The sequence below is a fragment of the Gadus chalcogrammus genome, chromosome 1 (genome assembly GCF_026213295.1).
Source record: "Gadus chalcogrammus isolate NIFS_2021 chromosome 1, NIFS_Gcha_1.0, whole genome shotgun sequence".
Classification (NCBI taxonomy): domain Eukaryota; kingdom Metazoa; phylum Chordata; class Actinopteri; order Gadiformes; family Gadidae; genus Gadus; species Gadus chalcogrammus.
This window is the reverse complement of record NC_079412.1, coordinates 25,157,798-25,171,854: the sequence shown is the minus strand read 5'-3', so window position 1 is coordinate 25,171,854 and position 14,057 is coordinate 25,157,798. Positions and strand designations below refer to the sequence as shown.

Sequence of the window (14,057 nt, the reverse complement as noted above, 5' to 3'; positions counted from 1 at the left end):
ACACACACACACACACACACACACACACACACACACACACACACACACACACACACACACACAAAGACCTCCCCCATCTGGAAAAGTCCAGACAGCATCATGTTATGTTGAGCACCCACTCACCATGATGCAGCAGATTGTAGACAGGACGCCACTGTGGAGTGGGTGCAGAAGAGTCGCTTTTTGCTATTTACTATTATCATGTCAGCTTATACAATAGCCTGTGTTTCCATGTATTTTAAAGCAGAAGGGAGACTGGGACAACTTCACCTTAGTAATTCCATCCTAACTTTTAAAATGATATAATCACCTTATCAACGTACTGAACAAATATTCACTATAACCAGGTGTGTTGATTCTGTATTTCCTGAATAAGGGCAAACAGTGGATCTACAAATGACTCACACATTATTGAATCTAAGGCAACAGACTTGTTGCATAGCCTTGATAACATCATGTCTTTTTTGGTGATATAGGATGATACGGCACAGGTTCTCATTCATCATATGAAAACATGTGCAATTCAGCATTCCTTATTTGATTCACATGTTCTTACCAGACAATCAACTAAAGGGCCTATCAAATAACGTCAAAAGCAGAAATACCAGAAAATGGTGTGTTCGACAAGTGTTTTTCCAGCTTTCATTTTGCAGTTGGGGTGACCCTTCACGAGAGTCTCTTCTCTATGTCTGATTCTTTTTTTCTTTTGGGTTAGGATATTTTACCCTTGAGGCTTCTACGTTTGGAGTTATCTTCATATCCTCTAGCTCTAATGGGTAACCTATGAACCCCTTTGAGGTCCGATAAAGATCTCTGATGTAAGACTGGATTCATTTCCAGGATTCAGGTTTGAAGCCATTACATAACACATGAAGCAATTGGATCAAGGTTGCTTATACTTTTACAACTATAAACAGGACAAACTACAACTGACTGGAACAATAATTTGTGTCTGCTGATGGCATTTTTTCCGGTCTTTGGATGTCTATTGATTTGCAATTTCGAAATACATCACAATGAAGCATTGTGCTGATTTCTATGTTAGGCTCCACACTAGTGATGGATTTAATGATTATTTTCCTTGATTCAGTTTGCGTCGGTCAGTTTGCCAAGAAGAATCGATCAGAATCGTTTGTTCGTCTGTTCGTTCGTTCAGTTGAGTTTCCGGTGGCTGTGAATCGATTCATGGAATGAACGGTACTCAGCTGAGTCAGTCAGAATCAGCTCCTCCCTCATTCTCATTCTCAAACGATTGTGGAAGTCGGTCATCGATCAACACAACATTACAACTTTAACCAAACGCAGCGGGATCGGGGGCTGTAGTTGATTATTGGATGTTTAACATATCAGCAAGATAATAAACTTGATTTAGCACTGATGGTGGGGGCCCCAGGTGAAGAACGAACCATGAAAGAACGAGACAGATTGACGGGACATTCAAATATTTGATTAATCTGGCATGACACAGAAAGTACAAAGACAGATTGCAGATTACAGATGACTGATTTACCATTTCACTGATATTGAATCGTGTTGTCGTACGCTCGCTCACTAAGCCTCTTCCCTCTTCACCACTCACAGTCAGCGAAAAAACAGCGAGTCAGCGAGTCAGCGACTAGTGGGTCTGGGAGGAGTCGAGTCTGAGGACGAACGGGGAAAACGAGACAAACGAGAGAGAAGAATCAGTTCGGTTTGTTTCATGTTGATTGAAGATTCGTCCATTCGAACTGATTCGGTCGCGAACGACCCATCACTAATCCGCACATGGGATGGAGTCTGTCTTAGACTGGAGAGGCCCATCAGCAGCAAGCCGAATGAAACAGAAGCTCACATATACATCACACGAATAAGAACCAAAACCAATGAGTTCTGGTTGTTATTGGATCAACCCCAATGAGGTCTGGTTGTTATTGGATCAACCCACATGAGGTCTGGTTGTTATTGGATCAACCCCAAAGGGGTCTGGTTGTTATTGGATCAAAACCAAAGAAAAAGACCCCTGGAATTGGCTGTACTCCCTGTCCAGTTCTGTGTAGGCATCATCTTGTGCTTTACAACAGCAGACCCGTAAGAGGCCATAGGCAGAGGAATCTTGTTAGTGTTTCATCCCTAGTTGAAGTCACATTTATAGCTCTTTTCAAACTTCTATTATGGTTCTTTACTTTCTGTTGTGACACCAAAATCTCCCGTCTGGGATTAACAAAGCAACTGCTGATCTTAACTTGACTCTCAGCCAAATGGTTCTGAGTTCGAACCCCAATGTCCTTGAGCAAGATGACTACTCCCCCTATTCCTTGATGACAAACTAGAACATGACTTGTATATACTGAATAGAGATGAACACACAGAGTTCAGACAAGTGAATACGATTGAGCGCTGAGCAAACTGGGCCGTGTGGATTAATTATATTAGTTACATTCATCAGAAACATTGGCAGAATATGACATTTTAGCCTCTAGAATATCAACACCATCCAAATAAGGTGCCAGGCATATTGCTCAAGGACACAGGGAATGCACATTGGGTTTCAAATCGAAAACTTTTCGGCTGTACTAACTTCATGTTTAGCGGGCTAGTGTGAATACAGATGGTTATCTCCTTCACAAGCTTCACCTCTGTGTCACAGTGTAAGGTGGGTTTATGTTATTGGTATACACATGCCCTTACCTTACATTTGATAAACAGTAGATAGTTATGAATATAATAAACATGAAGGATGTTGAAAACGCTATTTGGTGGTGCACTTGCTGAAGCTGAACAAAACACAATGCGACATGAAAGGAAGATGTATTCAATAAATGATTAGAGGCTTGGGGATGACTGACATTGACATATAGGAAACTGTAACCCTCGTGTAGAAGAGGGAGGTTTGTGGGATAATTTCTTAGAAGCTTAAAGAATAAATATGTCCAAGGGACGGTCTAAATGTATTTACAGTGCTTCTTAGAGATTTTATTTTAACATTCTCTATTGCATTCTGCTTCGATAAATAAATCTATATTGCACTAAGTTGGTTTATAACCATAGTTTTTTTATAACCATATAGGCATATTAATATCTCTTTAAAAATGTTATTTTATAATAACAACATGCATTAACAAGTTGTTAGCCATAACCAAGCCATTTTTTAATTCTATAACTTTGCCACATTAAATACATATTTTAAAACTGCGCGTCATATGGCATCCCAAGATCATCGTGTTTTCAATGTCTTGTTAACAAACGCAGTTTAACTCTATAAATGCCATGGAAGATTGTTTGGTGTATTGTCGTCAAATGCAGATGAGACGGTCTGTAGTCTGGGTGCTAAAAGACATGCGCAACCAGCCAAATACAACCCCTTCAAAAATACCACTCAAAGCCACCAGCAGCGCATGGATTCGCCTCAGCAATTGGGGTTTGACCCCCCATCTGTCTCCATGATGTTGGCTCGTGTCGGTCTCATGCTGATTATAGAAGCGGTTCACATGCGGGCTGGAGACGAGCCACTCTCCAACCAGCCACCAAACAACAAGTTTTTTTCCTTAGAAACCCTATAGGAGAAAGAGATTGCAGCAACAGTGATGCGCTGTTCACACATTACAAACCAACAATTTAAATAAATAAAGCATCCCTGATTTGTTTATATATAAAGTGCAATATTTAATCGAAGCTTAGCATATTTTATTTTGTATCATTAATGTCCTTTTCATATTTAGTCGTATAGTGAAAATATAAATGTATTTGAGAGAATGTGGGCCTATATCTTATATCATATTTAGTTGAAGAGCCAGAAGACTGACATACAACTGCTTAATTCCCTCCAATTAAACCGCATAGATCATTACATTACATACATTAGCGAAACCCGTTCGTGCCTCTCATTAAGGAGAAAGGCCCACGTTTTTGTATCTATTCAACCCAAAAAGCATTGGATCTGCTTCCCATGCACTTGCGGCACAACTCTTGTTGCCTCAAACAAAGGGCTGCTGTCCTATCTGCTCGCACAGATGGATGCCCAACACACAGGCTCCCAACCGAAGCCCGCAATTTAATTTTGTCTTATCTCGGAGCACCCAGTTCTCAGACTCAACGTCGTGGCAGTTAGGCTACTTGGGGCCCCCATGGGGCCGGACGCGTGCAAATCAGCCTATCTGTGTAGAGCCCCTTTTTTCAAACCACCAAGGCAATGAGGGCAGCTTGTAGACGGAACGACGTCTACCCCCCCTCCACCCCCTCACACATGCACACAAACACACGCACAAACACACACACACACACACACACACACACACACACACACACACACACACACACACACACACACACACACACACACACACACACACACACACACACACACACACACACACACACACACACACACACACACACACACACACACACGTGCACCTCCCCCACGCACGATCCACGCCTGTACCAAATCGTAGCCCAGGCTTCCTTCCTCCGTTTAGAATTATGTTCTATTTTTTAAATGTTGAAACGGCCCAAATTTTGGAGAAGGTGTTTTTTTTTAGACAGTATAACACGTTCCCGCCTTTCACTGCTATTGGTGCGTAAAGCAATGCCGCAAAGCAGATACTGCAGCCCCCGCAACGACATTATAAATTATTAATCTATACATTCTTTGTTGGTTTTGGCGTTGGAACCCCCCCCCCCTGCAATACATTAGCTAAAAACGTTGGGCTCCCTTTTAATATCTGCTCCTCCCGCACGACAGTAAATCCCTGCCCCCACCCCGACTCCATGCAGATGGGAGGGTAACAATGCTTTACCGTTTGAAAAAAAAGACGCTATCTGAACCCATCGATGACGGAGAGCGAAACGAGAGCCGGGACTGTACCGCTGGTGGATAAAAAAACTTCCTGCCTTGCAGTGCACGCGGCTACTGCGCGAGACTGGAGGGGGAGGGGGAGGGGGAGGGGGGAAGGGCCTCAGGGGCCATCTGTTGTGCAGCTCTGGCGCGTGCCGAACGCGTGAATCCCACCGGTCCCTGGGCAGCGCTGCGCAGCGCACGAGCTCGGTTTGCAGAACGATGCTGGATTGAATTCATAAAACCGTTTTCATGACTGCATGTTACAATAAATTGTAAAATACAGTCAATTTGATTATTTATGCTTAAAGATTAAAGTTATAGTCATATGAAGGCCTACATTAAGATGAACACAAACAACAGACTTAGCATTTTACATAGAAGCTGAGTATTCCTAACAATTGATTTCAGTTTTGTCTAATTATAATTGACTTTTTCCATAAATGAGGGGTCCAATTATTCCAAATAAAACATCCAACAGACACAGGCTTTGTCAAAAAGCGTGTCTCTGCACCTGAGATGCTTTGACCAGGTAAACAGCCCAGTCCCGACTGGAGCACCTAACAAAGACCCTCAAGCAGATGTTAATCCATACATAGCGTGGCTTGGGTATCTGCTTCATTAATTGCAGCATAAGATTAGACGAGCTACTACGCAAGACTTGCGTGCCTCGGAACCTTTTTTCGGAATTGTTTATGCTAAAGTGACAGACAAACAATTAAAGAAAATGTAGCATTTCGAAAAGTTGGATTATATTTCGTAGTTAGTCTAATACTCATATATTTCCTAAACCTGACTCGGTCGTAATGCTGCTACAGCATGGAGCAGAAATCAGCAACTGAATAAAAGCTTTTATATATAGAAGATTTGGACCAAGAGAAACGAGAAATAATAATAATAGGCCTAAATTAAAGACAACGAAGTTTGGCACGAACAGTAAACGGACTAGAACCGGGTTGGGTAGTCATTTGCATTGCAGGCCTAAACTTGGCTCGGATTTATAGAAGCTGCATAAGGTGTTGACGCCTGTGTCGCTTGAGATTTAGGCTCCTAAATTTAAAAAAAGCAATCAAGGGCAACATCCAAGCCAGACTCTCCGCAGTCGGAGTGCATGCCAGTGCAGGACGCGGGGCCACCACGCCCCCAGATGGTGCAGATAGTGTCGCTGGTGCCTCAGAGTCCCAGAGGCATCGCTCCGGTGTGTCAAACGACACAATAGGCTTGTGGCCCCGCCCCTCCGACGCGCCGGACTCATATAAATGGGGCGCGCTCCGGGCTGTTCTCCACACTTCAACTCAAATCCTTCCTAGAGCAGAGCAGCTCTCTCTCTCTCTCCCCCGAACTAAACACAAACACTACCAAGCGACATGACTTCCAGCATCGCCCCAGAGGCCAGCCAACCTCTCCCTGCGCGGTCCACCGTGGCCCAGAGGAAACAAGCCAACGAACTGAGAAAGGTACGGATAGAAAAACCAACCACTCACAAAAAAAGTGGTGTGTCTAAAGTTGTCCTGTTTTATTGAAACGTGTATCCTCGGAACATTTGACTAACGATGCTTTCTTCTTCTTTCCTTCTCTCTAGACGCTCAAACCGTTGCTCGAAAAGAAAAGGCGCGCCCGAATCAACGACAGCCTCGGCAGTCTGAAGACCCTCATCCTGCCGCTGGTTGGAAAGGACAACGCGCGCTACTCCAAACTGGAGAAAGCCGACATCCTCGAGATGACCGTTCGTTTCCTCAGAGAGCTCCCCTCCAGCCCTGTCAAAAGTGAGTTTCATTCTATGGCGCAATATACCTCGCGTAAACTTCTACATCGCAATGCTTGTTCGTTAACCACAAGTATACAGTTCCTAACGTTGCGTTTTTACCTTTTCCTCCACCAGATTCCTCTGACAGCTACAAAGAAGGCTACAAAGCGTGCCTGGACCGCGTGTCCGCTCTGCTGCCCCAAACCAGCATGGACCAAGGCGCGTGCCAGCGCGTCAACCAGTTCATCCAGCAGTCCTCCTCTGCCCCCATCACCCCGACCTGCAGGAACTGCTGCGCCCAGAGCTCCATGGCTCTCCCACAGATCCAACAGAGACTCATGAACCTCAAATCCAGCTTGGGCCACCGCGCTGGGCTCCAGTCCCCGAACCACAACAACCACGCCAACAACGGCGTGGCTCCCAGCAGAGCCCCGCCGGCCCAACAGGCAGCCAGCCCCGACATGTGGAGGCCCTGGTAGACTAGGAACACGTTTGCTGTTTGTATATATTTATTTGTATATTTATTTATCTCGACTATGAAGTATTAGGCTACTCAAGCCATGTATTAGCCGTGTGGTTATTACGCAGAAGAAGGTGGAGAAGTTCGGCATTTGGCTCGTCACGCGTTTACTTACAGAAGACAAATGAGCACAGATCTTGATATAAAACGGTAAAGTCTATTGACTTTGTAAGATGCAATCATCTTTGGGGTTTCAGAGATATGGGTTGTAGACAACACTTTTGTAAAACCCAAAGGGTTAATTAATATGAGGTTTGCACTGTGGACTTAAGGTAACTGGTCTGTGCAAAAGAATGGTCTGTAAACACTATGTGTTAAACATTATTATTTTTTATTTATTGACAATTTGTAAAACCAAAAATTGTGTCTGAGAGCGCGTTGTTTGTTTGTGTCATTGACGGCTGTTCCTCAATAAAAACAACTACAAACGTACTCGAACCGTGTTTGATGCATTGTGTTACTTCCTCTTTCAGTCCACACATTTGCTAATTGCAGCCTGTATGATGTAAAGCCCCCCATGCCAATAAAACACCAACATCAGCAGCCATAGAATAGAATGACCTAAAAGACCGCGCAACGTCCCCAGTCTTGTTCCATTCATCATCAGTGCAGGCAGCTGGCCTATTGTTGCCAGCGGGGCGCCTCGCTGGACTTGCCGCCAAATTCGTGGGAAACAGTCGGGCGGTTTGGATGGGTTGAGGGTGATGGGCCACACGCTGACACTCCCTTACAATATATCAGCCATTATTTGGGGACGTCTTCGTCAACGGAGCTTTGGTGTGGAAACACATTAAAGATTATTGACACTCGAAGTCATAGTAATAAAACAAGAAGCCCTGCCACGTGGCGTAACTCTCTTAACAACGTTTATAAACATGAAGGTCCATATAAATGATGGCATCAACATTACTAGACATTCATTTCGTTTTAAACACGTTTTTGATGCACTTTACATTACACAGTAGGCCTATCCATGTTACAGTGTAATTACACAAGCCTACTGACTTATAACATCATCATATGATATCATATATGATATCATACTCCAACCATGTTATCATATCATACATGGTATCATCATTATCATCCTTCATCATCATCCTCCTGATCATCGTCTTCGTCATCACCATCATTATCGTCATCATCATCATCAACCACCACCTCGTTTTTTTCTTCTTCTCCTTCTTATTCAACACCATCAAATATCCTTTTCATCAGTCGCATGTATTAGTTTCATCCCCATAGAAACAAACATGCATTATTCTGTTAGAGTCACTGCTGATACCTCCAATGTGAAACGTTATGACAGATACACACCAGCCACGCGATCAGCCCCATTACACACCAATAAAGCAACACGTTGGCTTGTGCAACTCAAGTGAAAGTATTACAGATATAAGAAATATCCTAATACATCAAAAGCTGAATGACTTCATCTTCATATTCGAGTTTGATTGGCATATTCCTTCCGTAACTCATGAACCTTATAGTTATTCTTAAACAGTTTGACAGCCCTGTTTACAAAGTAAACCATTACCCACCGATTGTATCCGGACATGGAACAGATCTGACACACCAGAAGGGAACATTTCACACATTTCTTGAATGTCTTAAGATTGCTGCTCAGACAAATATATCAGGTAAATATTATAACATGAAGAAATTAACAACAGATGCAGGGTAGTGGAAGTTTAACGTCCCCCATACATTTTAATATTGCTCATTATCAAGTACAATCTATGGTATAGTGGGTAGCCACTATACTAGAAGTGTGCGTGTGTGTGCGTGTGTGTGCGTGTGAGTGTGTGTGTGCGTGCGTGTGTGTGCGTGTGTGTGCGTGTGTGTGCGTGTGTGTGTGTGTGTGTGTGTGTGAATAACGTTTGACCGTGCGATTAAAGGACCGCCAAATGTGGACAAAGTTAAACTGGTTTCGGGTTATTTTTGTATTGTCAAGCAAACAAGAAGCCATGTCCCGAGTTGTCCGGCGCCTCCAACCAAACCCCTGAGCGCGAGCGTCCCTAAGGTTGGCGGCTGGGCGCATGTGGGTCCCAGTGATAAGACGGGAGGGTCTTCCCGCCTTTTTATGGGCGCCTTTATATCTCTACAGAGGTTCTCAAACCTTCAGATTAAACTTTCGACAGTATATTTTCGTGACGGAGCTTTGAGCCCATGGGCTCAAAGCTCCGTCACGAAAATACCATGGTTCATTTCATTCTAACACTCCTCAAGCCGGATGTGGAATATGAAATATAATAAAATAACTCTTTAATCCATGACTTTATGTTAGGATTTACAGGTTTTCGTTTCAGGTCTACATTTATGTTTGTTTAAGGATTTAAAAAATCCATGTCACTGCAATAACGTGTATAGGCCCAGGATTTTTTTTCTGTTTTTGTGATAAATGTTTCTGAACTTCAGTCCTAATACAATGGACGGCAAACGTCTTTGCTTTTAATTTGCCTATTCGTAAAACCTAGACTCGGACAACTAGGTTGTGGTTAATGTGTGTTGTATATTGTATGTCATTGTTTATGGCTACGGAGGTTTACGCGCTGTCTTTACGCACACAACGCTGAAGCTCCGACTCATCCTTTAGCATCCACATTAACCTATAATTTGTCCTAGTCAGCAGAAGAAATGCTTCTCCCACAGCAATCAACCCGACCCATGTTTCGGTTCATACACAGGGACCGTCCATTCTGCACAGATGGGTTACCCACGCCAACATAGCTTGCAAAACAAAGGGAGACCTTAACCGTAAGCCCAAGGCTGAAGAGTTCTGGATTCTCCCGACAAAATTTTTAATGATAGCCCCCTCCCCCCTTGCCCTCCCCACTTTCCTCCCAGGGGGGTTGGCGTTTGGGGCGCGTGCAGCAAGTGTGCATATCACTTACAGGGCAGCGCTTTGTTCCGCAGCCAAAAGCAGCCTTCGGTAAATACTTCTGCCGGTGCCGGCTAGCCTGACACACTGGACTGGATTTATGAACCGCTATTCAGGTTTATTTAAAGTTCTAAGAAGGCAAGATAAGCTCCAACAATTAAACATATAAAATGCAGTCCAGCGACCTCTGTACGCGAATGGAAAGAACGCGTAAAGGCTTAAGACAGTTTGCTTGTTTATTACTTCGATGACGTCGATGCTTATCCTGGCTGTTGTTTTTAATTAAACGAAACGATATAAGAGTTCCCAAAACGGGTTTAGCTCATCATTGGTGCATCCCAACCAACAGATTACGTTTTCAGTCTCGTCACAACACCATGGAGACGGGTAAATAAGCCTGGCATGGCGTGGACGCTTGAAAGAGTAGACAAAGCATCATCACACAACCTGAGGGGCATTTAAACGCAGAAAGGCTCTGATTCTATTGGTCAGACGACAGCACCATCGACGAGTTGAGAGAGGACGCCAAACAAATGTTTGGGGGATCATGTGTTATACACCTAAATTGGATTGTGTTGATTGTGTGTGTGTGTGTGTGTGTGTGTGCGTGTGCGTGTGCGTGTGCGTGTGTGTGTGTGTGTGTGTGTGTGTGTGTGTGTGTGTGTGTGTGTGTGTGTGTGTGTGTGTGTGTGTGTGTGTGTGTGTGCGCTTGTGTGTGCGTAAAAGCGTGCGTAAATGTGTACGGAGGAGGCTGCGTGTGTTTGGGGTGTGTGTTAGGTGAGGGTGGGTGTGTATTTGGGGGATGGGGTCATTTTAATAATGTCAAAACGGAGGGGGCGGGTGGGGGCAGTGGATATGGTCGTTGTAGATGCTGGTGACCGTGGAGGAGGAGGCGGGGGGCACATGCCAGATCTCGGTAACAGACAGCCATCTGGTCTCCGTGGCGCGTGCTGCGCGCGTGGTTCCCATGAGTTCCCATGGTTTTTGATCGCATTTCAAATCTTCCCAGATGGTTAAGGTTTAAATTTGAATTCGTAAATGCAAGACGCATTCTAAATAATAAACCTAACGGATCCATAAGCTATTAGGAGTTTCAGGTAAAATACCACGATACAACGAAAGAAGGGAAAAGGAAAACGGCCGTTTTCTTATTTGAATAGACACAATACTAAACACGTTGTATTATTGTGTATACAAATGTTTCTAAACATAATGTTGGCACGTTCCTTGTTCAACCCCGATCAAATATATGGACTTTTGAAATGGCTGTTGAATGGTGATTTTAAAAGATCAGCATTAATAGAAAAGACCGTTCAGGCAGACTTGGTACATCCAGTAGGTCCTTAAAAAACGCCCAATATGCAAAACTATTGTTTTCAGAAGCTATGAGCAGATGTTATTTGAAAGTAGCGTGGCTTGGGTATCCATGTGACTGCAATTGGCTAGATTTCGTGGTCTGGACTTTTCCATAAACCCAAGCCCGACCCCTATGCCAGTGTTGGATGTATTGCAGCCTACTTTTCTTAAAGCCATATATATTATTGTAGTGTTCGTTATGTTTGGTATGTGTGTTTACATCGTAAACATACCCAAACACATTCATTCATGTACATAAAACATATAACATAACGTTTAACCTTAATGGGTGGCAACAATTGACCGTTGGGTATTGAAAAAATGTAATTGTGTTTTTAAAAAGTGGAATATTTTAGACGCATAATACATACAACTATTTTGTGTTTATTGAAAACATTTCATGTTGGCATTTATAACGAGGATATGCATAAGGTTAACTACATACCTCCTAAATGTATCTCAATGGGTATTTTTTTAACCAAATAATCATAAACAATACAATACAAAGAAGTGGATATTTAGCAGTCACTCTGATAAAGAATATGTGTTTAAGGCTAGCATTCTAATCAAGCGTAATTGGCTTTGGAACGCGTCTTTACGCACACACACGCTCTCACACACACGTCTGGGGCAACTTAACGAAGACCATAGACGCCGTGGGCATGGATCATACCTTACCAACGCACTGTAGCTGTCACGCTTGTATAAAACATGAGCACAGATGGTAGCCTCACTAAATGTGATGCTTTCCTGTTGTTTTCCATCGACAGGTCTGGGTTTCAGAACACTTTGATTCGGCTTGGGGGCGTAGCCGTGACGCACGACACCGACGCCACGGACCTGCATAAATACCGCGCGCCGTGATGGAGAGAGACACACTTCTACTACAACGTCCTCTCTCCACACACATACACCCTCCACCTAAGACAAAGAACCAGAGCACAATGTCTCCAAACATGACCTGCGTAAACAGCCACTCGTTCTCTCCACGGCTGACCGTGGCTAAGAGAAAGGAAGCGCTGGAGCTCAGAAAGGTAAGAGAAGGAACAACGTTTGACACGGAGATGGGAGATAGTCCACATCATAACATGTATTTGTGTTGCGTTGGTTATCCTGTGATTGTAATCATTTTTACTTTTCCTCAGACCATGAAACCGTTGATGGAGAAACGCCGGCGCGCTCGCATCAACGACAGCCTGGATAACTTGAAGAGCCTTATCATCCCCCTTACGGGCAAAGATGTAAGCGACACTCCTTCTTTCATCTGATGCATTCGATGCAATAGCCTACTTGTTCACCGATACTGCTGTTTAATAAAAGATAGTTATCTAACATTGATTCGCCTCTTTCCTAACAGAAGTCCCGCTACTCAAAGCTCGAGAAGGCAGACATCCTCGAGATGACTGTTCGGTTCCTCGGAGAGATCCCAATGAGCGGCAAAAAAAGTATGTTTAAGCGAACAGTTTTTTTTTTTTTAAATTAATATCTTTTCTTCACATCACAATAAGTTATATATTCATCCGTCAGACAGTTCTAACCGGTTTCTTTTCACGTTTCTCCAGGTACCTCTGACAGCTACAAAGAAGGCTATAAAGCGTGCCTGGACCGCGTGTCCGCTCTGCTGCCCCAAACCAGCATGGACCAAGGCGCGTGCCAGCGCGTCAACCAGTTCATCCAGCAGTCCTCCTCTGCCCCCATCACCCCGACCTGCAGCAACTGCTGTGCCCAGAGCTCCATGGCTCTCCCCCAGATCCAGCAGAGACTCATGAACCTCAAATCCAGCTTGGGCCCCCGCGCGGGGCTCCAGTCCCCGAACCTCAACCACCGCGCCCAGCCGGCCCCACAAGCAGCCAGCCCCGACATGTGGAGGCCCTGGTAGACTAGAAGCAACTTCAACCTTATTTTGTTCTGAAACTGTATGATATGTAGACTCCGTTTTGAGATGGAGCCCCTGTAAATATGAAAAAATATTGTATATTTTATCTGATGAAACGGTGAAATTTCATCGTGAACATCCAAGTTGAGTATCGTATACTTACGCTTTGCGCACGAGTCTGTTGTCCGGCATGTTGACACGTTTAGACAGTCGTATTATTTCGAAATCTGCATGTATGTATTATTCTGTTCTGTATTTAGTCTTCGTTAATGACTAAAATGAATGAGGGCTATGGAAAACGCCCCGTAAGACCCCGAGGGTCATCCTATGTATGGATTTGCATTATTGGATGTCCAGCTCATTGACAATAAGCTGCGTCCCTGCGAATTATTGGTAAACATATTAATTGTTATGATTAAGTATCTCAATTGAGATGAGTGTTTATCTTTGCTATTAATTGCAAACATTGTACATATGCTTTATTATTATATCTCGTTTGAGATTATTCTGTTTTTGCGATTTATTGCAAACATTGTATGTTGTTATTACGTATCTCGTTTGAGATGAGTGTGTTTTGCAGTGTATTGCAAACCCTGTATTTTCATAATATATGGTTATTATATCTCGTTTGAGATGAGTGTTTTTGCGATTTATTGCAAACATTTTATGTTGTTATTAAGTATCTCGTTTGAGATTAGTGTGTTTTGCAATTCATTGCAAATCCTGTATATATAATATATATGGTTATTATATCTCGTTTGAGGTGAGTGTTTTTGCGATTTATTGCAAACAATGTATAGTTATTAAATCTCTCGTTTGAGATTGGTGCGTGTTTTGCAATTCACTGCAAACCCTGTGTATATG

The 14,057-nt window shown here is 43.5% G+C and overlaps 2 protein-coding genes across 2 annotated transcripts; both read left to right on the top strand.

Annotated features, from left to right (window-relative positions):
* The first annotated feature begins 6,180 nt into the window (after positions 1–6,180).
* On the top strand, positions 6,181–7,039 carry LOC130388347 (transcription factor HES-2-like). The gene is made up of 3 exons (XM_056597810.1): positions 6,181–6,270; positions 6,396–6,579; positions 6,696–7,039. The coding sequence occupies exons 1-3, from the start codon at positions 6,181–6,183 to the stop codon at positions 7,037–7,039; spliced, it is 618 nt and encodes a 205-aa protein (XP_056453785.1).
* A 5,222-nt stretch (positions 7,040–12,261) lies between these two features.
* Positions 12,262–13,196, top strand: LOC130388363 (transcription factor HES-2-like). Its single transcript, XM_056597833.1, has 4 exons — positions 12,262–12,351; positions 12,463–12,558; positions 12,675–12,762; positions 12,880–13,196. Exons 1-4 carry the CDS (start codon positions 12,262–12,264, stop codon positions 13,194–13,196), a joined length of 591 nt encoding a protein of 196 aa, XP_056453808.1.
* The last annotated feature ends 861 nt before the right edge of the window (positions 13,197–14,057 follow it).

Excerpts from the sequence above, each read along its gene's own strand:
- LOC130388347 (XM_056597810.1), top strand. The coding sequence starts at position 6,181 with ATGACTTCCAGCATCGCCCCAGAGGCCAGCCAACCTCTCCCTGCGCGG. Across the intron at positions 6,271-6,395 it reads AAGCCAACGAACTGAGAAAG|ACGCTCAAACCGTTGCTCGA; the intron begins GTACGGATAGAA and ends CCTTCTCTCTAG. Across the intron at positions 6,580-6,695 it reads CCCCTCCAGCCCTGTCAAAA|ATTCCTCTGACAGCTACAAA; the intron begins GTGAGTTTCATT and ends TTCCTCCACCAG.
- LOC130388363 (XM_056597833.1), top strand. The coding sequence starts at position 12,262 with ATGTCTCCAAACATGACCTGCGTAAACAGCCACTCGTTCTCTCCACGG. Across the intron at positions 12,559-12,674 it reads TCCCCCTTACGGGCAAAGAT|AAGTCCCGCTACTCAAAGCT; the intron begins GTAAGCGACACT and ends CTTTCCTAACAG. Across the intron at positions 12,763-12,879 it reads CCCAATGAGCGGCAAAAAAA|GTACCTCTGACAGCTACAAA; the intron begins GTATGTTTAAGC and ends ACGTTTCTCCAG.